This window comes from Neospora caninum, chromosome IX, assembly GCF_000208865.1.
Source record: "Neospora caninum Liverpool complete genome, chromosome IX".
NCBI lineage: Eukaryota > Apicomplexa > Conoidasida > Eucoccidiorida > Sarcocystidae > Neospora > Neospora caninum.
This window is the reverse complement of record NC_018390.1, coordinates 107,611-133,082: the sequence shown is the minus strand read 5'-3', so window position 1 is coordinate 133,082 and position 25,472 is coordinate 107,611. Positions and strand designations below refer to the sequence as shown.

General features: G+C 62.5%; 3 protein-coding genes across 3 annotated transcripts; 2 read left to right on the top strand and 1 right to left on the bottom strand.

The window, feature by feature from the left end:
* Window positions 1-1,505: 1,505 nt before the first annotated feature.
* On the top strand, window positions 1,506-16,886 carry NCLIV_038470 (conserved hypothetical protein; the record flags this gene model as incomplete). Its single annotated transcript, XM_003880756.1, has 2 exons — window positions 1,506-7,589; window positions 7,707-16,886. The coding sequence occupies 2 exons, from the start codon at window positions 1,506-1,508 to the stop codon at window positions 16,884-16,886; spliced, it is 15,264 nt and encodes a 5,087-aa protein (XP_003880805.1).
* A 2,765-nt stretch (window positions 16,887-19,651) lies between these two features.
* Window positions 19,652-22,766, bottom strand: NCLIV_038460 (dead box polypeptide 27, related; the record flags this gene model as incomplete). The annotated part of the gene is made up of 7 exons (XM_003880755.1): window positions 19,652-19,778; window positions 20,256-20,314; window positions 20,748-20,811; window positions 21,107-21,342; window positions 21,512-21,706; window positions 21,826-21,999; window positions 22,233-22,766. 7 exons carry the CDS (start codon window positions 22,764-22,766, stop codon window positions 19,652-19,654), a joined length of 1,389 nt encoding a protein of 462 aa, XP_003880804.1.
* Window positions 22,767-23,971: 1,205 nt separating this feature from the next.
* On the top strand, window positions 23,972-24,517 carry NCLIV_038450 (conserved hypothetical protein; the record flags this gene model as incomplete). Its single annotated transcript, XM_003880754.1, has 1 exon — window positions 23,972-24,517. One exon carries the CDS (start codon window positions 23,972-23,974, stop codon window positions 24,515-24,517), a length of 546 nt encoding a protein of 181 aa, XP_003880803.1.
* Between the last annotated feature and the right edge of the window lie 955 nt (window positions 24,518-25,472).

Below are 25,472 nucleotides of genomic sequence, written 5' to 3'. Positions count from 1 at the left end.
GACTTGAACTTACTTTTCCTCCCCTGCCTGCTCGTTTCTGGTATCTCTGGAGTGTTGCCTCCCCTGGCGCGTCGATCCGAGCGGTGCCAGGCTCGTCCCCGGTGTGATTTCTCCCCTGCAGTTCCTCATGCTTTTGTGTGTGCGTAATCCATCTGGTGCCGCGAAGGGAGAGGGACCACATTTGCAGTGCGTTATGCGGTGTTCACGTAGACTGAAAGCCTGAATAGGAAAACTTAGCGACGGTCACTGTTTCAGTGCCTCCCGGACGGCCACACACAGCACCTCCTTCCTGCATAGAGCCTGGACAGGGCGTGTCGGAACTGACCGCGGTTTCTCTCCTCCTCTAGAGGAGAGCGTGAGAATCTCTCCTCAGGCATCTGCAGGTGTCGGCGAATTCGAAAGTGTGGCGACTGAAGGCGTTTCTTTTTTGGGAGAGCGTGGAACCGAAATCGTCGGAACCATCTGTGGTCATCTGCCGCTTTTCCTCGTTTGTGTGCTGCAGGGTGGCGCCTACGCCAGCGTGGCGCGCGTCGTCAAGTGCGCGAGAGCGACGGCGAGAACGCTTCTTCTGCCCACAGTGCAAAGAGTCTCTCCCTGCTGTCTCGAGCGCTGGCTCTGACATGAGAGGCCAGATGTTCGCTCCGCAGTTTTGGCGTCGTCTTCTGTGGAGCCATGGCCTTCCTCTTGCTTTCGTAGTTTCCATCGAAAAACCAAACGAAGTCTGCCAGTGTTGCGACTCTCTCCAGCGGAGTGTAGGCCCCCGCGTACCTCGCGCGTTGTAAGCGGACCTTGCGTCTGTCTTTTCTCGCGGCATCTTCGTCAAAAAAAGGCAAACTGTAGTTTCGTTAGTGAACAAAGTTTCCCTCAGATTCGGAACAAAACTGCCTCGTAGCCTGAAGACCGGGGACGCGTCGAGCCGGAAGGCCTTCGTTCTCGCTCCCTCTACACCTTCACTCTGTGAGGCCAAAAAAAGTATCTCCATGAGAAACTCTCCAGTCGTGGAAACACCCTCGACATCTGACATATACTGTTTTCTGGCGTCCCTTTCTTCGTCTACTTCAAGTTTTTCGCGCGTGGGAATACCCTGGCGCCGGTTTCGCGTGTCTCTCTCTCCTTCGGCCCCCTTCCCCGACACCGTGAACCACCTTTGAGGCGACATCGGCGTCTCCCCTCGAGGATAGACTGTTGCTGGGGGATATCTCGAGGCTGTCCGGTCTCCTGTGGACGCGCCGCCGACGCGAAATCCTCACTGAGTACGCGTGAGGGCGGCGAGTCTTTGACAGCTCTGGCGCTGTTTTCGCCCGTCGGGCTGGGGACGCGTTTCTCTGTTTGCTCCGCCCTCCGTACAGAGAAAAGGGGAAGAAAACAGTCCTCGGTATATAGGTGTGCGGGGGGAGACGGTCCTGTCTGTGGAGGAACGAGGACAGGAGGCTGAGGGGCGGACGTCTCAGGGAGGCGCTGGGACGTCTCAACGGCTCTCGTTAACGCGCGGATGTTGGAGAGCGATGTTTGAGAGCTCTGCCGCTGGAGCAGCTGACGCTGCAAGTGGCCTCTCGCCCCGCGCTCTCCGTCCCGCTGTTCCGTCGCGGGCCGGCAGTCCCATACAGATTTGTCGTTCGCCGCCCGCGGCTCTCTCGGCCTGCGGCCAGGATCCGAGTAGCGGCGGGAACCGCGGCGAGAACGAACTGAACGCGCAGAAGCCTTCACTTCGCTCACCCCTCTCCAGCGAGAGTCCGTCTCCGTACTCGTCTTCCGCCGTCTCGCCGCCTCGCCTGCAGCTGTCGCCCTCTCCCTCGAGAGGACGAGAATCAAGGGAGAGAGGCAGAGGCGCGGGGGAGCAGCGTGCGGGCGGCGAAGCGGAGGAGAAATGGGGATGGACTGCCGCCGGAGCTCCGCAGTCCTTTCGGCCGTCGGGAATTCCCTCTGCGGCTGCTCAGTTCGCGGAACCTTCGTCGGGCTCCACGGCTTTGGGACTTCGGACAGAAGATGCTTCTTCACTCGCTGCCGATGTAACTAAAACACGAAGGGCTCCTCGCCAGGGTCTACCGTCGGGTTCTGCAGGCAGTCGCACGTGTTCACGGTCTTCTCCGCATTCTGTCTCTTCTCCGTCCTCTTCTTCTCCGTCTTCACTTTTTTCTTCTCCGTCTTCTTTCAGCTGTCTCCGCGAGCCTTTGCCGGGAAGGAGACCTTGCGGCACGAATGCAGGACAAAGCCGACGCGAGAGATCCCCCGAGTCAACTGGCAGCGAAGCGGAGCGGCCTTGCGGCTGGGACACTTCGCGCGGCACCATGGATGTCTCGTCTCCGTGCTCTGCACGGGGCCGGAGAGGTCCGTCTCCCCTCGCCGCTCCGTCCTCTCCAGTCGTTGCCCCTCTTCCGTCTGGCGTGTCTCCGCGCCTCCGCTCTGCCGCCTGTCACCACTGCAGCGACCCGAGTCCGTCCAAACTGCGCTGCCTGTCGCCAAGGAGAGCAGAAGAAAGACAAGGTTCTGCGGCGCCTTCCCCGCTTCAGTGTTCGGGGCCGGTGTGCCCAGAAGCAGGCTCGACTGTCCTCCCTGCTCCCCACATGCTCTTCCCTGGAGGCCTCTCGCCTCCCTTGATTTCAAAGTCTTCGGGGGAAAGCGGAACTCGGCACTCACCCCGTGCCCGTTGCGCGACTTCTCCGAAGCCAGCGTCCTTGTGTACCTCTCTCTCTGCTGCCGTGTTGTCCTCGTCGTCTCCCTGCGTCTCGTCCTCCTCTGTTGCGTCCTCGGCGAATCTGCCCTCCGCCGACCCTCTGTCTCATTCGTCACCTCTCGTCTCTTCTGCATCCGGTATCGCTTCTTCCTCTCCTTTGATTCCTTCCTCTGCCTCGCCACGTGCGTCGTCGCCAACTCCGTCTTGGTCGGCTCCTGACGAAGGAAGCTGCGCGCGAGCAGACCCTGAAGCGTCCAAGGCGAGTGCCCTGAACGGGACGGCTGCGGCTCAGTCCGCGCTCCGCGAGAAGCCGACTGAGGGGGTGCACAGCGATCGAAACAGTGGAACGCCTCGTTCCTCGGCCTCTGACGCAGCAGGTTCTCTGCATGCGAGTGCGGCGGCTTCGAGGCTGTCAAGGCCAGACGACCGAACCGACACGGCGACCTCTCTTGCATGTGGAGTAGACGGGGAGAGAGAAGACCTGTCCACTCGGAATGAAGCGGCCTCAGGCGTCAGACGGGAGGAAAGTAGTGCTGGGGGGGCGGCGAGTTCCGTGTTCTTGGATGCCACGAGTCAGTCTCGTCGCGAGGAACTCGAGGGGCGAGTAGCCTCTGCGCACCCCCAACGTGGGGTTGAGCACTCACACAGGGAGGGCGACGCTGCCGAGGACCAACAGACCCAGGACGAGGCGTCTCGCTCCGCCCACTTCCCGGAACTTCCAAATCTTGGTGCTCACCCCCCCCGAGAAAATTCAGATTCTGTCAGGCAGACCTCTTCACGGGAGATCGGCGTGTTCAGGGACAGCAGGTCGAGTCTTTCGAGGCCTTCTGCCGCGTTTGAGGCATCCGTCGATGTCCGGTGGGAAGGAGACACAGACAGGGCAAGACGCGAAGGCGTCTCGTCGCCGTCTGGTGTCTCGGATCCAACTGCAGGCGTGCGGGACCAGGCAGGTCGGTCGCGCGGAAGGACGGAGGGACTCGGAGATAGGAGACAAGTGGCCGAGGGAGACGCCGAGGAGGCCCCGCCGTCGCTCGAGGGCGAGAGAGCAGTGAACCGAGCGGACCGGCACGCGGGTGGAGGGGACTCAGCTCTCGGACCAGATTGTGGGGCCGGTGGAAAGGAGGCGGCCGTTTCTCGACGGCCTTCTGAGGGAGCAAAGCGTGCTGTGGAGACCAGTCCAGCGCGCCAGGCTGAAAGAGTGGAGGATCCGGTGGGTGTCGCATTTTCGGTGTTGGGCGGCGAGAAGGCCAGCGCGACTGGTCGCGGAAACGCGGAAGTTCGGCCGGACTCGTCCCGGAGTCCAGAGGCCAGAACCCGGGAGCTTACGAAGCAGGAAGGCAGATTCCTGTCGGCAGAGAATCTCCCTTTGCCGTTCTCTCCGTCGGCCACGTCCCAGTGGGTCTCCGATGGCGGAGAGGACGAGTCTGCGCGGGCGTCTTCTTTCTGTTCAGCCTGGAGTCCGTCGGAACCGCGACAGGAGAACAGGTCCGAGGGGGTGAGCGGCTGGCAAGGGCCGTCTGACTTGGCTCACGGCGTGCAGGCCTCCTCGCTTCTCGCGGCGGCGTCTACGCGGCCGGACAGAGGCGAAGCGGGCGTCGTGTGCGGCCGACTTGGTGCGCATGACCATTTCTTCTCTCCTGAAGCCAGTCACGCATTTGCGTCCGCCTCGTCTTCGCAGTACGAAGGACAGCTTGCCTCCGCACCCACCTCGTCGTTTCACACGCCTCGAGAGGCTCTCACTGTGGAGGGCTTCGACCTGACCTGCTGGGGCGAGAGCCTGCACAAGCGGACAGAGGGCGAACCTCGCGGGGACGCAGACGAGGACTTGGGAAGCGAGTTTCGAACTGCCCGAGGCAGCCGACGGCTGGAGCGGGACTCCCTCACGCACTTGGCAGCTGCGGGGCCAGCAGGCGAGGCTCATGCGGCCGCGACAGGCGTGAGCGAGACAGAGACAGCAGTGACGCGAATCCTCGACGGAGGCGATGGGGCGCCTGCTCTGAGGGAAGCAGGACACGCCTGGGAACACGCCTCGCTTCTGTCAGTCGAAGATCGGAGTGCTGAAGGCCCTGGCGACGGGGGCAGAGACCCGAGTTCTCTCCCGGCGATACCGTGTCTTGTCACTCGCGAGAACGGGGATGTGGAGGGAGACGAGTCCAGCGAAAGTCGTGGATCACTGGGGGAGGAAGACGGACAAAACCGTGGAGCGCTTGACAACGGGACGCAGGACTCTGGGCGAGAATCAAGGGAGTCGGAAGAGCGGTCTTCCTTGAGAGAGCAATCCGACGATCGAGAACGCGGGCCCAGCGCCGCAGAGAACGGTCACGGCGAGGCGAGCTTTCCGGCTTTTCAGGTGTCCGAGCAGCCAGTGGCTGTGTCGCCCGCTGAGCGATCTCCAAAGGACGGGAAAGAACGCCTTCTGAGCACTCAGGCTGACGCAGAGGACACGCTTCCCGCGCAGGATCTGCCGCTTCCGCCGCGAGAAGAGAGAGAGAAAGAAGGGGAGGTTGAATCGAGCCGTCCCCAAGTCGCGCCTCACCCTGAGTGCAGGAGTCCCGTTTTTTTGCGGGAGAGGGCGGGCGACGCAGACGTCCCTGTGGCGGCGTTTCCGGAGGAGAATCTCCCCTTGCCAGTGTCCGAAAACCAGGCCAGGCGTCTCGCGTTCCCGTCCGCGGCCGGGGAGAAGGCCCACTCGGAGCGTTTGTCTCTCCAGACGTTGCCGTCGATGGAGCGCCATGCGAGCGGGTACCGCCGGTTGTCCCTGGCTTCCGACACCTCGGGGCCTCGCCGGCACTCCTTCTTCCAGGGGGGAGGGGCGTCGGACGACGGCAGGCAGGCGATGAGCCCGTCGTGTCTGCCGCAGACGAAACGCTACAGCTTTCTGGCGATGAGTGGTGACGAGTCGGTTTCCTCGCTGTCGCAGTTTTCCGGCGAGGAGAGCGCGGGTCGGGCTCGCAGGCTGGGGCCGAAGCGGGAAAGGGAGAGGCGACGCCGCCAAGAGGGCGACCGATACTTCCCGGTAAGCGATAATCGCGCACCGTTTCTCCCCGGAGTCAGCCCCGGATATGCCTTTCCGAGCGGCGGTTCCCAGGCGGGCTCTCCAGCGTCCGATCCGGGGACGCATCCGCGTCGGATGGTCGGCGGCGCGTGTTCGCCACCGGGAGAGCCGCAGTCTCCTTTTCTCTGCTCACGAGGGCCTGAAGCCGTGGCATCGGAGGCGAGGCCCCCACTCACGGGCCTCTCGGCGACTCCCGGCGCTTCCCCCAGGACTGCCCCGTTCTACGCGCCTGGCGGCGACGCGGCTGCTCGAGGCGCTCCGTCCGAGGTGTCCGCTCAGCGGCCTCCAGTTCACCAGCACGGCGTGGCTGCGTCGCCTGGCGCAGGAGTCCCTTTCGCTTTTCCGCAGAAACTGTCTCCCGGCGAGCGGCGGCCGAGTCCAGGTGGTCAGCCCCAACAGCCCTTTGTTGGAGTGTCTCCTCAGATTCTTCTTCAACAGCAGCAGCTCTTCCTGCAGGCGACGGCAGCGCATCCCCTTCGCGGCGGCGTCCCGTCACCCCCTCAGACTGCTCTACAGGTTGCGCCCCAGCACCTGCTGGTGCCCGTTGGGCCGTCAGTGTCTCCGCTTCACCACGCAGCCCTCGCCGCGCGGCGCCCCCCGGGGGCGAACGCGATGTCGCCCGTGGAGATGCACCCGGCGGTCCCTTTCCTCCCGTTCTTTCCGGTGGCCCAGTCGGCGCCTCCTGTCGCGCCGGGGTACCCTGGCGGCCCGGGGCCAGCTGCCCCGCTGATGCCCGTGTCTCCGCCGTTCTCCGGCTTCGCGCCGGTTCCTCCCATGGCGGGACCGTCTCCGGTGCCCGTAGTCGTGGAGGGGCCCGCCGCAGTCGTCCCTCCAGCGCCCCACACGCAAGGGGCGATGCGGTGTGGAACCGGGGCCAGCAGGGAAGGCCCACAGAAGGGCGAGAGGGGGGAGACCGGAGCTGGAACCAACCCGCAGGCGCCGTGCGCCGCGTCGCCACCCGGGGCAGGCACACCACCCAGTGGTGGACCATGTTTGCACGACCAAATCCACACCGCCATTCAGTCTCTACAGGAGCTGTCGCAACAGCTGGGCCACCAACACCAGCTCCAGCGGTTGCAGCAGCAGCTTCTCGCCTCTCAGAGCTCCGCGCTCCCCGATGGGGCTCGGAACCTCCGTGCTTTCGGCGGACGGGCGCCGCGAGCGGCTGCAAATGCTCCCACAGCGCCGGCGCCTCCCGCTGTCCCTGTCGGGTTGGGGTCCCCAGATAGAGGGCCTTCGCGCGTCGAAACGGGCGCGGACCGGAAGGGCGCAGGGCGAGGCGAAGCAGGCGAGCCCGCGAATCCCGAGGGGGGGCGAGGCGCCTCGCCAGCGGAGGTCGCGGGTGAAGCTGAGCCTGACAGTGGGGCCGTGTTTCCTGGAAACGGTGGTGCCGCACCAGCCAGCGCTCGGGCACAAAACGGCTCGGGCGCGTCTTCGGTGTCTCCTCCCACGTCTTCCCCCGACTCGTCGTCCCCGTCCCGTCAGCCGACGCCTCCCGCTGCCGGTGCGCCTGCTCTTCCGTCTGCTGCGAGTCCCGGTCCCTCGGGTTCCTCCCCGGCGGGCCCCGTGGGGCCTTCTGGGGTCTCCGTGCCGGAAGCTTCGTCCGCCTCTCAACCTCCCGCGGCTCCTCTCTCGCAGAGCGCGAACCCTGTCCCGGCGCTTGCCCCCGTGGGCGCCGCGCCGGTTCCCTCGTCTTCGTATGCTTCGCCTCCGCACCAAGTGTGCCGCATTCTGTTGCTCTCCGAGCAGCTGCTGCAGCAGCTGCTGCACCACGTGACGCCGACGGCTTCGGCTCGGGACGAGAAGCGACTCCTGTACAACTCCCTCGTGCACTTTGTCCACAACATCTTGGGGAGTGAAGTGAGTCTGTACTTGGCGGGCAGCACGGCGTACGACGTGGACGCTGCGGGAAGCGACTTGGACGTGGTCCTGCTGGACCGGTCGGCGCCCGCCACCGACGCCCGGGGCATTCTGCAGCATCTGCGCGCGATGATCGAGGCTGTCCAGCAGCAGCTGGCGCATGCAGGCGAGTCGGCCTTGGGGAGCGACTGGCCGCTGCGGAATGTGCAGCTGCAACTCGTCGACTCGGCGCGCGTGCCGATTCTCACGCTGAGGACGCCGGACGCCTCCGTCGTGTGCGACATCAGCGTGAACACGAGCAACAGCATATGGCATTCGGAGTTCTTCAGCTTCGTCCTCCAGCAGCGGCCGCAGCTGCGGCCTCTCATGCGTCTCCTCAAGGTGTGGGTGCGGAACCGGAAGCTGCCCACCATGAAGGAGGGTGGTCTTCCCAGCATCGTCTGGATGATTCTCGCGGTCTACTTCTGCCACGGCGGGCAGCGCCACCAGCTCCGAACGAGCCGCGCTGGCGACGAGGGCGCATGCAACTCGCGAGCAGACCGTGCGGCGGGGCTGCTCGGCGCAGCTGCCAGTGAGGGGCGCGCGCGGGAGCGTGGAAACGAAGAGAAGAGCGTAGGCGACGCGCAGGCCGGAAGACGATCCGACAAAGACGCGGACGAGTCCGAAGCCGCGCAGGGCGACGGCGAGACGGGCCCTAAGGCCGTAGGGCGCGTCCCGTCGGCTTCGCTTGCCTCGAGTCCCAAGAACGGGGCGGGACAGGCAGAGCCTCCGCAGAGCCCCGAGGCGTCTGACGGGGGCGCGGGGAACGGGACTGCTTCGTCTGCACACCTCGTCAGTCCCTTGGGGTTTCTCGCGCCCATGGTAGGCCTGCCAGCCCCCATTCTTCCCTCCTTCTTCCCGCTCCTTCTGTCGCTGCTCCAGTTCTTCGCCCACCTCCGAAACCGTACCTGTCTCTCGCAGTCGATCTTCATCTGCTGCTCGCCGTCCGGCGCGGCCGCGCCTGCAGGGGCGTTCCCGCGGCCCTCCGTGGCGCCGCCCCCCGCTGGCGAGGACTGGGGCCTTCGCCAGTTGCCTTCCGCGTCTGGCGTCATCGCGCCCGAACTGCACCAAGCGCTTGCTTCGTCGGCGATTTTGTCGGGAGGCAGCCCCGGGGGGGACGGTGTCCGGCAGAGCGCGAGTGGCGGAGCTGCGCTGCCGGTGGGTGCGGCTTCGTCTCCGTTGCTGGTGTCCTCTGTGCCCAAGCCGAGGACCGAGGCGGCTCAGCGCATCATTTCGTCCTTCTGCCACGGCGGCGTCTGGGACGATTTGCTCTCGGTCTACGACTACCCCAAGACGAACGCCGCGTACCTGCACACGGTCGGACCCGGCGGCAGCTTCCAGGCAGGCGGCTCCGCAGCCTCGACGTCGACTGGAAACGCTGGCGCAGCTCCAGGCGGCGGGCCAGGCGAGGAGCCTGCGATCGACCTCGCGGCGAAGGTCTCGAGCGCCACGTGGCTGGTGTATCTCTACGAGCTCGGCAGGGCTGCGCACCTGCTCAACTCCTTTCTCAAGGCCGTCAACCGGTTTCACCTCCTCCTGCAGATTCTCCACAGCCAAGCCGCGAATTCGCACCTTCAGACCCAGCTCCAGCACTTGCGGACGCTGCAGATCGAACGACGGGCGGCGGTCTCTGCGAACGGCGAGACGCCTTCAGAGGAACGTGCGGCGAAGCGCAAGGAAGAGCCGGAGGGCTCTGCCGCGACTTCGCGGCGGCCGTCCGCGGCGGGTGGAGACGACCAGACTGCGAGCGCAGACGCGCACGAGGCGCGTGTGAAGGGCGACGCGAAGACGGGGATGTTGGAGACTGAAGGAGACGAGAAAACAAAGTTGGGACCTCCAGGCGCGGCCTCCAGCGGCGCGCCAGGGTCGTCCCCGACCTTCCCTTTCACGCAGGGGCTTCAGCTGTTTAGGCGCGACTTGTTGATGGGCGTCGCAGCGATCTTCGACGAGATCTCAGACGACCGGTATCTCCTTCCTGCGACCTACGAAGAAGAGCACGAGGAACCTGAATCCGCACCCGCGGACGAAGCTCTGCTTGATGCGTTCCTCAGCGCGGGAGACGCAGAAGACCGGGAGGATCCGCCTCCCGAGGCGTCGCCTGTGTCAGAAACAGTCCAGACGAAGCAGACAGGGCCAGGAAGCGATGCGGCGGCTGTGGCGCTCTCCGCGTCGAGCGCCTTGGCGACCGGATGCGGATCGCAAATCGGGATGCCCCCCAGTAAAGGTCTCTCCGAGTTGGCCGATTCCGTGCGCATCTCCGTCATGAGGCCCGCCACACTGACGTCGAAGGTTTGGCTGTTAGCTGTTCTCGAGGGCAGATTGTGCGTCATCGAGAGCAACAAGACCTGTCAGGAAGGCGGCTGGTGGAGTACGCAGTTCCTCAGTCGCAGAGACGTCCGCAGCACGCTTCACGGGCGCCTCTATCTCCTTGTGGGGCTGCAGCCGCTCCAGAGATATCTTCTCTCGCGCCAGAGACGCTCGCGCGGCGAGGGGCGGCGGCCCGCAGCCAACGGGCCGGCGGAGACGGACGGCGCGGCCTCAACAGATGGGAAGGCGGACCCGGGGGAGACGGCGCGCGTGCAGGCTGCAACGGGACGCGGAGTGGAAGGACAACCGGAGGCAGGGACGCCACCGGAGATAGGGAAAGACGCCAGTGGGGCGGAGACTCTTGGAAGTGGGGGGCGCGGAGATAGGGAAGATGTCGACGTTCTCTCCGGCGTGGACTCGGTCTTTCCACTGTCTTGCTGCGCGCAAGACAGCGCATCATCGTCTCGTGAGGCCGGTTCGGCCGGTGACGCGCCTGAAGACGCGAGTCAAGAGGAAGAGGCGAGCTCGTTCTTTTCGTCGGAGGGTCACTTCCCCGCGTTGCTGGTTCCAGTCAATCCAGAGAGCGTGACGCCTCCCGTTCTTTTTTCACCGTGCAATTTCGTCACGCGCCTGACGGTTCTCCAGTGTGGAGTGCCTTCCTCGCTCGCGCGTCCCCTCCTGTCTCTCTTCCCGTCTCTGGTCCCGGGGAAGACGAAGGGGGCCGAGGCCGGCGCGAAGGCCCCCATGTCTCTGCGGGTGCTGCCGTCTTGGGAGATGGCGCGCGTCGCGACTCTCCACCGCATCGCCGCCACGTCGCCGTGGTTCCACACCGCCGCCCCCAGGCACCAGACGCTTCTCCACGTCGGCATGCGGGCCCCGCTGCAGCCGACTGTGGCTCGGTGTCGCCACTGCGGCGTTTCGGGCGTGGCTGCGGTCGGCGGTCTCCTCGACCAGGCTGAGAAGGAGCTGCGCGAGGCCATGCACGCAAAGTTTTCTGCCTCCGCGGGCCACGCCGGCCGGAGCGAAGCGCGCGTGGGTGACGCGAAGAGCGGAGACGCTGGGCCTCCTCGCGCGTCTCGGGAGACGGGCGAAGGTCCCTTTGAGGCTTCGCCGCCGGACGAATCTGGGAACAAAAACGACCGCGAGGAGACACGAACTCTGACGGCGCTGGCCGCCTTAACGCTCGCTGCGGAGCGCCTGGAGACTTCCAGTCGGAGTGGCGCAAAGGCAGGGACGAACGCGGGACCGGGGTCCGTCCGGGCGCCCCCCGGAGACGCTGCAGGCGAGGAGCGGTGTGAGGCCGACCGAAGCACAGACGACCAGAGTGGAAAAGGGAATGTGCGGCCGGCACGAAGCGCTCCCACCCCGGCTCCTGGCAGTAGTGCGGGTGCGGGGACGGATTCCGGAAGAGGCGCTGGGGCACCGGCGACTGTTCCAGGTGCGGGCGGAAGCAATGCCTGGGGGACTCGGCCGTCGCCGCCCTATGACTCGGCTGCGGGTGCGCATCAAGCGGCGAGCTTCGGAGCTGCTCTGGGCGCGTCGACCGGGCCGAATCTGCCGATGCTCCCAGGAAAGAAGGGCGGAGTTCAAAACCCAGCTGCGTCTGCGCCGCCTGTGCCGCGTCCGCCGTCGCACCTCCACGCGGTCGCGTCCGCACCCGTTGGCGGACCGCAGCACCCGCTGCTGTCTCCGTCGCCCTTGGGAGCTGAGGGCGCACATGCAGGTCAGTCCGCACTTGGCGCAGTCCCCGGTCGCGGGTCTGCCGTATCTCCAGTGACGGGACCCGCAGGCGTCGTCCCTGCCCCGGCCGCGCATCTTCTTCCGCAGCCTCCGCCGGTCTCCGCGCAGCCTCATCCGCCCGTGGTCTTGCTCCTGCCGGTGACTCCGCAGCACCTCCTCGTTCAACACCAGCAGCAACTCCTCCAGCAGCAGATGCTGCAGCAGCACTTCATCCAGCAGCAGCTCGCGCACGTGGCGGCGGTCGCGGCACTCAACGGCGCGAGGCCGCCTGGGGTTGGAGTGCTTCCGCCGCGCCCCGTGGAGCATCCCGGCGCGAGGCCGCCGCCCCGGATGCCCGCAGGCGTGTCGGACGCGCCGGCGAGCGAGCCTGGAGCTGCGCAGAACTGTGACGCCGCGGTGGCGTCCCCGTCGCAGCCCTTTGAAGCGGAGGATCTTCGAGGCGCGCAGCAGCTGGTCTTCCAGGAGAAAGCGCCGAGCGAGAAGGCTCGGCATGCAGGGTTCTACTACGGCGGGAGCCCCGCTGGACCGGGGAGGAGCGAGGGCAGCGGAGGTCGCGGTGCTGGATCCAACACGCGCGGGGCGGCGGTCTCGACGGCAGGCAGCGCAGGCGACTCCAGGCGCGGCTCTCAGCAGCTCTCGAGTCTCCACAGTGAAGACCACGCTGGAGGCGGCGGCTTCCCAGGTCTCGGGTCTCCGGACGCTCAGAACTGGGGACGAGGCGGCGTGCCAGGGAGCAGTGGAGGCACATCCAATGGGCGAGTCGCGGGCGGCGGGATGCATGCAGGAAGCGCGCAGGCGGCCGCGGGAGGTGGGCACCATCCCGGGTTTCCGACCAGAAGCACCGGCAGCTGCGGTGGCAGCGGCAGCCCGCACGGCGGAAGTCGCCAGGCGAATGGAGACGGCGTCCCCAGGTGGGGCCCTGGAGAAGAGCGAGGCAGTCCTGGCTTCCTGGAGCTGCATGCGGCGCGGCCGGCGGAGCTGCGAGTGAACCAGGAGGTTCAGGGCGGTTTGAGTCAGAAGCGTCGAGACGGGGACGGATTCCCTGAGTTCACGTCCGTGTCGGGAGTCGAAGAAGACCCGGCGGCAGTCGGCAGCTCCAATGGGAGCGCTCGGACTGGGAGCGACGGCCGTCTCGGACTCCCTGAGCCTTCGAAGCACCGCAGAAGCACGGGAGATCTGGTTCGGGGATCGACCGAGGCCTCGGGTGAAGGCGCGTTCGAGGGACCAGTTCACAGAGGTGGAGACGTTGAGAGGGGCAAAGGAAGCGGGTCCGGAAGGGAACGCAGCTCAAGCTTGTCCTCGATTTCGTCCTCCGCTCTCGTGCCGGCCGCAGGGGGGGCTGGCGAGGAGCGCTTCGACGAGGGCTTCGCAGGACAGAGAGGTCGAAACGGTCTCCCGCGTGGTCTTAAACCGTCGTCTTTGTCGCCGTCCGTTTCTGCGGGACCAGGCATTCTGGCTGGGGGAAGGGCGAAGAAAGGCCGAGTCCCAGCTGACGCATCTGTGCCGCCACGCAACTTACCGCCCGCCGACGGGACGGGTTCACCTCCGCCGCGGTCTTCTTCCTTCACCGCCTCTCAGGCAGACCGGCAGGCGGCAGAACCGCCTTCCCACGCTTCCCTTCCGACTGGAGGCGTCTCTTCGGGGCCAGCAGCGTTTCCCGGCGCGGTTTGCGCGGCTGCGCTGGTGGAGCCCTCGCCTTCGCCCCACATCCCTGCGTCTCCGCCGTCTGCCTCGGCGCGTTCGCCCCTGTTAACTCCCGCTGCTGCAGCGGGCGCTCCTTCGCTCCATCCACGCAACGCGCGCGCCTCCTTGCCGCCGTCTCCGCTGTCTCCGTTCGCAGGTGCGCCGCCTCTTCTGCCCCTCCATGCGGCGCCGCACGGGTCTGTGCCTTTCGCGTCGCCGAAGACAGACACACGACCGCAGAGTGCACGCGGGACTGGTCAGGCGAGGGACGGAAGGCAGTCGCCGACCTACCAGGGTGTCGCCTGCGAGTCTCCGCCTTCCTGTGTGGACGACTGGAATCACGAGTGGACGAAGAGCGGGCGGGGCGGTAAAAGGCAAGAGTCGTGGGCCTCTCAGCGTTGTGGCGGGAACGGCGAGCGGTCGCAGGCGGCAGCTGGCACCTCGCCTTGTCGACCGGCCAGCCCAGTGAGTTTCTACGCTATCGGCAGCAGCGACGAACCTTCGTCTGGCCAGACAGAGGCCGCGAGTTCCGTCTCGAGGAAGAGCGATGAGAGCTACCCGAGTGCGGGGCGGCTGTCGCCTGCTGCATCCAGTTTCCGCGAGGGCTGTGCACCCGACCCGTCCAGCCGGGCCAGGAGGGGTCCGGGAAGAGACAGTGGGGATCCTGACAGACGGCGCGAGGAAGACGACGAGCGAGGAAACAGGCCGAGTTCGCCACTTGGCATTCACAGCCACCGAAATTTGGGTGCAACGGGGGCTGGGTATGGCGATAGCGAAGGGAGAGAAGGGCAATTCGAGAAGGGAACGTCGAGGACGCGGTCGGTCGAAGGTGTAGCCCGACTGACAAGTCCCTCGAGTTCCCTGCAGTCCGCGTCTCCCCAGCATCCCTTCGATCCGTCGTCCGTGGGTTCTTTCGGGCCTGCATCCCCCACAGACGTGCTGGAGCGGACCGACGGCGCGCCTCGCCTCCGTGCCTGCTTTACTGGCGAGGGCGGAGCGATCGGGAGGAGACGCCCAGAGTACGAGGAGGGCCGAGAGCAGACAAGGTTGGGTGAGAGGATGAATGGCGAGTCGGTGGCGTCTCCGGCGCGCGTGGCAGGCGGTTCCGAGGAGCGGGCGCAGCTGGTGAGTCCGGCGTCGTTTCACGGGGATACCTCGCTCTCTCTTCGCTTGATGGGCGAGCGAGAAGAAACGAGCTCGGCGCCACAGGTGCCTTCGTCGCCTTCGTCCAAAGACACGCCGACAGCCTCGACTCCTTCCTTGTCGGAGAGAGGAGCCGCGCAAGGCGCCACCGGAGACAGCACTTCGAGCACGTCCTCTCGCCGGGTAGCCCGCGAGCGGATTCCCCTGAAGCATCGCGCAGAGAAGCTGCTGTATGTGCCTGGAGCTCTGAGGCGCCAGAAACTGCTCGGGCAACGCGCGGACGGCCAGGCCTGTGCTCCGATTGCCGGGAGTGCGTCTTCGATGGGTCAGTTGTCGGTCGACTCTCCGGGGGAGACAGGCAGGGACAGAGGCCTGGCGATTCCGCCTCTCTCTCCCGCCTTGTCTCTTCAGTCTTGCTCATCCGGCGGGCCTCCGAGCAGCGGCGACAGGGATCGCGGCTCGGGGAGCTTGGCGTCGTCTTCATACGCAGGTTTCCACTCGTATGTGGCGTCCCCGTGCACGGGCGACAGAGACGCGCGCCGTGGCCAGGGCTCCAGCACCACGCCGAACTACGCCTCGTCCCGAACAAGCAGCTACCACGAAAGCGCCGCGACGTCTCCGGGAACGAGCTTCGCTTCGTCTCCCTCGAGCTATCCCGCCAGCCGGCACGAGCCCCACAGCCACAGTGCGGGAGTCACGGGGCTCTTTGGCGGCTACCACGCCTCTCGGAACGGCGGCAACGCATGCAGTCGGAGCAGCAGCCGAGACAGCGAGGGGCGAGGCGTGAGCGTGGCGTCTGCGTCCGCTCCAGCAACGTTCGCCGGGGCGAGGAGCGGGAACTACAGGAAGGGCGCCGGTCCAGACACCTCGCGCGAACGCTTCGCGTACCAAGACCAGCACGACTACGAAGAGGGCCGGAAACTGCATGCAGGCGAGAGACTCGGCGGCCGCGGGCCGCCCCCGCCGTCCCAGGGCATCTTCGCGTACAACGGTGCGCATGCATTCGCCTCGTCCGCGTCTGACCAGCAAAGGTTCACGCCCTACGGTCGCGCAAGTGGCGCTTCCAGCGGCTCGAGTGGGGCGTCTTCTGTGCGGTTTAGGCCTGGTGAGGGCCTCGACGAGGGAGGCCCGCGCGCGAGCTATCGAGGTGAAGGCACGCAAGGCCCAAGGTACGCCTCACTCTCAGGGGCTGTCGGCCCCGGCGAGAGAGGGACAGGCCCTGGGAGCTACCCTGGGTACCCGCCCAGTCACCACAGCTTTATGAGTCCGAAAGAAGCGCTGCGGACGCGGCACCGAGTCGTCGAAGAAGTCCACTGGCGGCTCGCCCACAACAGGAAGGTGCTCTCCGAGAGCGCCCACGGAAGCGCGAACTTGGACCATGCGTTCGCAGGAGCCCCCGCCACGCCCGTCGGTTCGGATCGCCAGTCGGCATCGGCCGCAGGCAGCGGCCAGAGCAGCACGGGAGGGGGTTACCTGTCGAGTCAGAAGGCGTGTTCGTCGTTCGCAGAAGGACAGGCCAAGGCACAGTGGGTGACTTCCAGTGCGCCTGCAGCGGTTGGCCCAGGCCCCGCGGGCGAATGCTCGCCGCCGCAGAGCCCCACGCCGGACAGCATGTGCGAGGACGAGAGTCCTCGGAGCCGCAGGGACGCCGGGGCGACGTATCCGTCTCCGCGCGACAGAGATCGCGTGGGGCCCTCGTCGTTCTTCGACCGAGGCGAAGATGACTTCCCGTACTCGGGACGAAGAGGCAGTTGCCACGAGGCACACGCGTACGCGAATTCTCACTTCTGTAGACGAGGCGAGTCAAGTCGGATACCCTGTGGCATTGAGCCAAGTCGGACGACATCAGGGGGCGCGTCGTTGCCTTCGTTCCGCCGTAGGCCGACAGGCTCCCAGTCCCACGTCGCGTCTCCGTCCTTCCAGCCCGGTGCGTCGTCCACGGCGACTCCTGGGCCAAGTGGCTTCGGCGCTGCAGGGCGTGGTCACTCGAGTCGGGGCAGCAACGGGGGGGGTGGTGTGTCTCCTTTCGCGTCTGGCTACTCCCACGATGGCCATGCCACCGCGACGCCAGGTTCAGCAGGCAGCGGGATGTCGAAGAACGGCCAGGCGCGGTTGCTGCATGCAGCGTTGAACTGCGCGGTGGGTCGGTCGGAAAGCTCCGGCTCGTCCCCTTTCGCTTCCTCGCCGCAGTTTGCGGGAGTCGGACACTTCTCGAGCAGAAACGCGGAAGCCGGCAGGGGAGGCCGCGGCTACGCCAGCGCAGGCGGAGAGAGACGACTTGAAAATGCCGCGTCGGGGGACCTGGAGACCCCGCCCCTGGGCGCACGCCGCGAGAGTTCCGCGGCTTCGGGTTCGGATGACGACGGGAGGGGCCAAGAAAGGTGAAGGGCGCGTGGAAAGGAAGAGAAAAGCAAGAACCTGCGACCCGACACAGCGGGATGAAGAGAGAGAGACTCTCGGAGGAGGTGTAGCCTAGAAAAGTGTGAATGAAGCGGCGAACGTGTGGAGTGCAGGGTTGCATGTGTGTGGATGCGAAAGGTGTGAAATGTGTGCGAATGTAAAAAAGATCTGTGGGGAACTCTGTTGTGTCGCCTCGGGCGGTTGTGTCGCCTCGGGGGGGATATACCCGTGATGGATTTTCGGTGCTGTGTAGAAGAAGCCTGCCCACTGTGACACACAGTCTCTCGGTGAAGAGCCCGTTGGCCGAGCAGACGGCGGTGCATGCCGCCGTTGTTGTGTCCTTGTCTGTTTACTCTCCTCTTTCTTGTCATTTTCACCTGGAATGTCCAGAAGGGAACCGGCCGTTGTCTGTGCCTCAGCTTTTCCTCGGGCGAGGAAACGCGGTTTTCGCTTCCGTGGTTCAAAAGAAGCGAGAAGCTGGGGGCAGGTCTGTGCACGCGTCGGCTGCCTGTGGGTGGATGTACAGATAGGTTGATGTGTTTCCCTAGATGTGGACAGCACACGCACACTATTGTGTTTAGGGATTGTGAAAAATGTGCGTTTTTGTCGCTGTTGTACCCAGACCCGCGGTCTGGATAGGCTAGATATGCCGATCAGGGAGAGAGAAAGGTTTTCCTTGCAAATTGCAGACACCTTCCCTCTTTCTGGCTGAGGCGTTTCGTCTCGAGTCCTTCCACTAGAGTGTGTTTCACGTCAACTCTCGTCCCTCTTTGAATGTTTGCACGTTGCGTGCGACTTGGTGAATGGAAAACAAGGGGGACTCGAAAAATCGGATTTAGCTCCGGAAAAAAGTTGCGTCTTTTCTTTTTTCCGTGTGTGAACCGCCGAGAAAAACGGAGGGCACACCAGGGGTCTTCGGAAGAACTAAAGGCCCAGCTCCGTTCCGTTCTGTGTTTTCCGTGTCCGCTGTCTACTGCTGGAACAAAAACACCTCGAGGACGCACAGGCAGTCTTCTGTTTCTCGGTTCTTCCTTGTCAGCTTCTCGCGCTCTCCGTCTCCACTGGTTCCCTGGCGTGATTGTGGGGTTCCCATCTTGAGGCTTCTAAACACACACGGGAAGGCTTTGCCTCGTGGAAAAAGCAAAGGCGAGCTCTTGGCAACCGATATCCGGCTCCCGCCTTTCTCCCGCTTCTCGGGAGGCCAGAGTGGCATGCGTTTTTTCCAGAAAATTAAGTTTTGGAACACCCCACTGGAAGCCGGTTTTTTCGAGGTGTGTGTGGGAGACTTGAGAAAACGCGTTTTTTTCAGAACCGAAGCAGAAGATACCTCTCCTGCGCAAGAAAGATTTGCTCTTTCAAGTACAAGAGGCTGAGCCGTCAACGAACTGTGTGATGTGGCCAGGGCACTCCAAGACGTTTCGTGTCGGACCGTCGCGAGAGGCTGTGGATGCAGGATCTCAAAGGGTGGGCGAAACTGGGTTTGAAAAAAAACATATGTGTAGTTTTGTGCTTGCGGCATGTTGTTCCGTCCGAAGAAAAGAAACCCAGACGAAACTCCCGACCGTCTCTTTCGCGACAAAACAAAACAGTCTTCCCCGAAACCCATCGACTCTCCGCTAGCGGAATCCACCCCGTCCGGCGCCTGTCCCTCTCCGCTTGTGTCCAAGCTGTAGCCATTCACACTGCTGGTTTCGTGTAAGCATAGAACCAATCCAGTAGCACGATATATAAGATAGTTGCTAATCTACCCTGTAAGATGTAAGTCGTTTGTGGATTAGCACTCCAAATAATCACCAAGACCATACTGTACTTCCAAATAATAACCCATCCACATGGATTTCGAGGCATAAACGGTTGACGAATCAACATCCGGGTGTTTAAAGCTCTTTATAGTCTTCCTCGTCTCTGCTGTGGGCCCTAGGCCCGAGCTCCAGCTTGCTTCGCGTTTTCCCTTCACTCAGGGGCATCCGTGAGACTCTCACTCCCACTCTGACACTTTTTTCAGGCTCTCGCCGGGACCTTTTCTCCCCCATATCAGTTCTCAGGAGGCGTGCGGCTGGTTCAGCGCCTGGTGCCCGCGGCCACTGTCCCAGTTTTTGTCGAGTAAAGCCGACGCGCTCTACACTTTTTGTCCATGTCGCTCGTGGGGTGTACGTACACACGCACAGAGATTCACGCCTCTCAGTACTCTGGTGGCACCCTTCAGAGTCCTCGACCGAGAGCCTGGATCGGCGGAATCGGGCGCTGCTCGGCGGCAGTTGGCGAAGAGCGGGGAGGGTCACTTCGAGGCGGGCGCCCCGGCGCCTTCGAGGGCGAGCGAAACAGTTCGTGTCTGTCACGCGCGATGCACTCCGGGCGTCCTGCCGCGCACGCGAGCACTTCTACGGAGCTGTCTGTGTTCCGACTCGGAACCACTCGGCTGCCGCACCCCTCGCAGCGACTCTACACGGAAGACAGAAGAGGGCGTCGGACAAGTCAGTTCAGGAAAGAGTCTGGCGCGCAGGGAAGGCGCGGAAGAGCGACGAGGAGGTTGACAAGGGACCCCGGAAGCACACGTCACGGGCCACGCATGCCGCACTTTCAAACGACACTTCCAGCCGCGTGCACGCGAGGGGACAAGGGAAAGAAGTGAAGGACGAAGAGAGTATACGCGAAAGAGAGTATACGCGAAACAGACGCCCACGACTCTCGACCGGGAGACACCTTCCTTGTTCGTTCGCATCCAGTCTCGTCACTCGCTCTTCGTCTTCTCAGCCGAGCTTTCTCTTTTTCCCCCCTGCACCAGGCGGTCTCTTGCTCCCTGCTCCTCGCTTCTTCTTGGCTGCTTTCTGAACGAGCGCAGCGTCGTCGGCTTCTCGAGCTTCGAGCTCGGCAGACCTGAAAGACGCACACGAGTCACAACGCCGTCCCTCACACACATGCGTCTCTCTTGTCTTGGTGGGCAACGCTGGCTAAGTGAGACAACGCTTCTGTCGCGTCGATTCTCCACGACAGCGCACGTACAACTTGACCAGATCTCATTCGCTAATCCGACTTGATGTGTCTTTCCCTTTTAAGTGCCGAATGCTTCCGCTTTCTCTCCTCCGGTGTGTGGAGCCGATATGTTACGGCTTCCGAAAAACGGTTATTTCCGCCCTCCCGTGTGTGGTCGACAAACCTGCGGCCGCAGCCTCCCGGCATCTTGCTGCCGACCTTTGTCGCCTTCTCTCTGCCCGTAAATGCTCTTCACCTCGATTCCTCCCTGGCAACCGATCGCTCATCCAGGAAAACAGCGTAAACACTCCCCCTTCGTGTCGACATTTTCTGCAGTGTCTTGCGGGAGGTTCCCTTTTTTCTCCGCACGCATCCACTCACCTCAGGGCTTCGAGAACTTTTTCGTGCAGAGGCATGACCTTCTCCGTCGCCGTCAACTCCTGAAGGGGATCCATGAAACAGGGGGCAAAGAGGCCCTTAGAATGAGAAAGATACGTGAATTGCTCACAGAGAAAAACCTAGAGAAGACCACACACCTGAGGAGCTGAAAGGGGGTACTCAACCGCAGCAAAAGGAAGCAGCACACTAAGACGCCCGAGGCTTCGCGCCTAGGGCTTTTTCCGTTCTTCTGTTTTGTGTCTTTGGTGTCTCGGCCCCCTGTCTTTGCTCGCTACCGCGTCGGGTTTCCCGCCTCTCTGTTCTCTTGCCTCCCTTGTTTTTCCGCTTGTTCGCTCGTGCGGTGTAGAGTTCTCGCCGCGACCCTCCCTTTCCGTCAGGCATGTCCACTGTCGCGCCCGCATCACGTTTCGCGCTCCTGCGGATCCTCCTGCCTCGCCGCGGCAGCTTCTTGCCTGCCTTCTCCTCCGCGCCTACAGTCAGTTCGTCGAGCTTCTGTCCCAGCGCGTGCTCGATACGTTGGTAAGCCTCGACGTCGTATCTGTGGAGAGTCAGAGACAAAAAGCGAATGGACGCAACGCGGAACCGAGGCGTGCAGGGGATACGGGCGCCAGCGAAGGAAACGGAGCACGGTGAGACGGGGAGAACCTTCTGAAAGCGTCAAGTGCACAAGGCAGCCGAGAGGTAAAACGGAGGGGCCGCCCAGCGAGAAGGGGAGACGAAGAAGACAGCGGGGAGAGGAAGGAGAGCAGTGAGGGGAACACGAACAGCCAGGTGAAGCGAAGAGCGGGAAGAAGGAAACGCGCAGACAAAGCCGAGAGACTCTCTGGGCTTACTGAGTCACGATGGTGAGAGCGCGTCCAGTCCTTCCCGCCCGAGCCGTACGGCCAACGCGATGGATGTACTCCTTGGAAGAGAGAGGCACATCGAAATTGATAACCATCTGGACGTGGGGGATATCGAGACCTCGACTGCCGACTTCAGTCGCCACCAAACAACTGGTCTCGGCAGCTCGGAACTTGGTCAGCGCGCCGATACGCTGCGGCTGCGTCATCTTCCCGTGCAGGCAGACCTACGCGAGCAGAGAAAAGGCAAGTTGCGGGAGAATAAAATGGCGAATGCGGCCAACGCGGCAGGACTGGACGCGGAAGGCCCACACCCGCAAACAGAGGTGCGAGCGGCAGGGAACGGGGCTAAGCGGCAGCGTTTCCCGCGTGAAGGGGAGCAGACGCCGCACTCACCGACTGGAAGCCGAGGTGGCGAAGGAAGAGAGCGATGGTTCGCGCATTCGCGCAGGTGTTTGTGAAGACAATGACGGAAGACGGAGACAGATGAAGGAGAGCTGCGGCGAGGTGGGTGTGCTTCAGCTTGAAGGGGACAAGCAGGAAGTGTTGTTGCAAGAGCGAGGCAACGTCGTACTTGCTATTCACCTCTAGCTGAGAAACAAGATAAACGGGAGTGAGCAGCGGCCCATCTGTGAGATCCTCGCGACGGCGCTCCACAGTCGTTCTGCCTTTTCGCATGGCCGTCTTCGGTTTCGACCAGTGCATCCTACCTTCACAGGCTTCTTCAAAGAGGCCTTCTGCAGCTTTGAGACTTTGGTTGTCATGGTGGCGCTGAACAGCATCGTTTGCCTCTCTGCGGGGCTGCCGACGTGCTCCAGGAGAACCTGGAGCGCGGCGTCGAAGTCCAAGGAGAGAAGCCGGTCTGCCTCGTCCAACACGAGCACCTGACAAGGGAAACGAGCACACAGCAGAGATGGGCGACGAGGGGAGAAGCGAAGGCGCACGATACAGCACAGTTCCTGCGGCGACGTAAGTGTGTTTACCACGTAGCAGGCGGTGACGAAAAGATAGAGGCCAGGGGGGTCCAGGGATCCCACGCGCGACAGAGAAGCCTGGAGACACGCGTCTCGGCCCGAGTGCCAGACTGGCTGCATGTTTTCTCGGCGGCTTGTCTTACTTTGACGCTCTTCAAGCTGAAGCCTTTTGTCTGTTGAAGGTGGTCAACAACGCGTCCAGGGCTGCCCACCACAACGTGAGGCTTTTTCGCGAGCGCAATGGCTTGAGTATTGTGATCGAGTCCGCCCACCAGCGTGACGACGGTGACACCTAGAGAGCCGCCCATGGCGAGCATCTGCTGGGAAATCTGGAGGCAAAGTTCTCGCGTGGGGGCAAGGATGAGAGCGTAGAATCTCTGAGTCCGCTGAAGGAGCTGTTGCAGAATCGGCAGCCCGAATGCCGCTGTCTTTCCACTTCCTGTCTCCGCCAGGGCGATGATGTCTCGACCTTGCAAAGCATACGGGAGCACCTCTGACTGAATGGCTGTTGGCGCGCGCCAGCCGAGAGTCGAAACCGATGCACAAAGCTCCGCGCAAAGACCGAGAGAAGAGAAAGTGGGAGGAGAGGCAGACGCAGAAGAGGGAGGCGCAGAGGAACCGTCACCGTCGCGAGACTTGGCGGCGTCGTCCTTCCTTTTCTTCTTCTTCACAAGCATCTCCTGATCGGAGAGACCCGTGGCCACATCCCTGTTTTCTTTTGAGCTCGGGACCCGGTCCATCGTGGTAACCAAGAGAGGCCGGGAGGTCCAGACTCACCGAGCAGCGCGTCCATACACCAACTTTGACACTGCCAAGCCGGCCACGCAAATCGATCCCTTTGGTGCGTTCTCAAAGGAACATTCTTTCCGCCGGATACCCGTTTATTCCAGGAAAATTCCACGAAGCGTGTCGCCACGAGTGTGCATGCAGCCCCAACGATGCCGTCGCCACGCCACTGCGCAGAGCTGCGGCAAGTTGAGGGGCTTTTCTCCAGGGAAAGATGCTCCGGACGCCTTTCGAGGTTTTGCAAAGCTAAATCGCTTCTTAGCCGGTGGATGAGGATGCCGACTGTATATCGAGTTGAAAGCGCAAAGCTGGACTTCACAGCTTTTGCGCCAGATCTAGATCTCGCCGTCGAGGGGTAAAAGTGAACAAGAAACTGCGGACAAAAAAGGCAGCGCCCCACAACTGAACGCGCGATTCTGCTGGAAAGAAAGCAAAACTCCTGAAAAGAAGAGAAGTTGTGACGGCGGGGTGGAGGAAATGGTTCAGCAAAATGGTTTTTTCTGAACTTGCGTTGAGCCGCGCCGCGGCAAAGTTGACATGCATTCTCAACGCTGATGGGACGCAACACTGCATGCGCCGAATGTGTGCGGTGTCACCGCAGCCGCGTCGGCGCGTCAGCTAGTGTCTTCAGAGCGCTGAGTCCTCTCACATTCCGCCGAGGCTCGTTTTCACGTATTTTGATGTCTCGGCGATATCTGAAGAACAAGGGGTAAAGGTGTCTGTTTCCATAATCAGAAGCTTTCGGATTGTTTTCCGACGGGACCCGGCGAACGAACCTTTCGGCCTCATCAACTTAGTCTTTTGCTGCTCACGGGAGGTAGCGGCATGTGTACAAGCGGGTTTTGTTGTCTCGAAAACACAGGCCCAGAGACGGCTCCAATAGAAAAAGCGTGAGAAGGAGTCAGTTTTTTAGGGGTTGTGTTGTCTTTTATCGCCTACACTGCATGTGTGTTGCAACTTCGTGACCAGTCGCGTGTTCCGGTCAGTTAGGAGCGGCGGGGAAACGCAGCCACCGGTTGTGTGTGGTTGAGAGCTCGTTCGTGCGATCAATCTTTTGTTGCGGATGTAAAATAATCTTCCACAGTTCTCCATCCCAATGCAACCGTCTCTGCGGGGAGCCTCCCCCCGAGGGGCCAGAGCCACTCGTGGGGGTCAGGTGAATGAAGACTCGAGGTCGTCTGCTTCCGCTTCTGCAAGTGCCTCATCACATTCTGTTCCTTCCACGAATACACAGCAAGGGAGAAGAGAAGAGGAGTTAAAGAATCGACCAGTTTCTCGTGGGCGGGTGTTGCTCGCAATTCTGCGAAATCCGGAGAACAGCCCTGTTCTCACCAAGTTTTTCATCTTTGCAATCTTGATGGCAGTTCTTCCGATATGCACGGTTCTTCTTCTTCCTCGACTTGTTTTCACCATTTTAAAAAACCTGCAACTACAATCCGATGAAGATGGGCTGGAAGACACCGCCAAGATGTGTGGAAACATCGCCGCTGTCCTGCTGGTTAATGTCGTTATGCTCAGCTATGCGTTTCTTGCCTATCGTGAAGAAAAGAGAGACTGGGAAGAAGTCTGTAGAGCGCAGACGTCCGAGGACGCTGCAGAGCAGAAAGATCCCGAGGCCACTATCACAAAGAAGACCAAGTAATGTGAAGATATGACTCCGTTGGGTACCCTCCGTGTGGCACCCCGAACACTCGCTGTGATTTTATACGAGCTGTGGTCTGTGTCGGTCCATGGCAGTGTTTTTCAGGGGGGTCATCTGCTGCTGCTGCCAGGCCCGTTGTTTGTGCTGCCGTCCGATGAAGTCGAACAGCTGCAGTTGCAAACCTCTGCGTTGTCGGTTCGAAGCCAAGCTCATTTGACTCATATTCGTTCTTACGCAGGAATGAATCACGTTACATCCCACTCAGTTTCAAATCATGACGCCGCTAATGTCTAGAATTTGGGCTCAACACGGAGTTATCGTAGTATAATTGAACATTCGATTGGCGAATCTGGCGGCAGTAGTGCCGTGAGGACATACAAGCAGTCACCTTTCAACATGGAGAACATGTCAAGGATGCAGAAAGCGTCAACTGCTGGGCACGGTGTAAGACAGAGGGAACCCGACATTGTGGTTCACGGCTTCTTTCCTTGTGAACAACTACTCAGTTCGCGGCTGCCGACAATCCAAAGGCAGTGCTGGTGTGAAAACGTTCATTGCAGAGGAATCAAGACAGACAACCAGCCTCTTGGTCAGAAGCAGCTCCTTCAAATTTCAGGGTCGACAACCGACGGTCCTCTAAACCCTATAGTTTTTTCTTTACGCTAAAAGGCTGAAGCTCTCCCTCCTCCGCCAGGGATGCGTGCGGAGGCCCATACAGCGGAAGCGCGTCACACTGTTCAGTGGCTTTGCTTCGTGTCGCAGGACAGAGCACACCGTCGAAGCAGTTCGTTTTTAGAATTTTTGTGGGAGACGGTGCGCCCAGACTATCTTTGCGATGGATGTCGCTCATGTTCAGGTGCAACTGCTGCGGCAGAATATACTCGAGTGGTTGCGTATGTTCCGGCACGGTTAAACGGGGTGTCCTGTTCTGGGAGTGGCAGAGTCCGTGTATCTT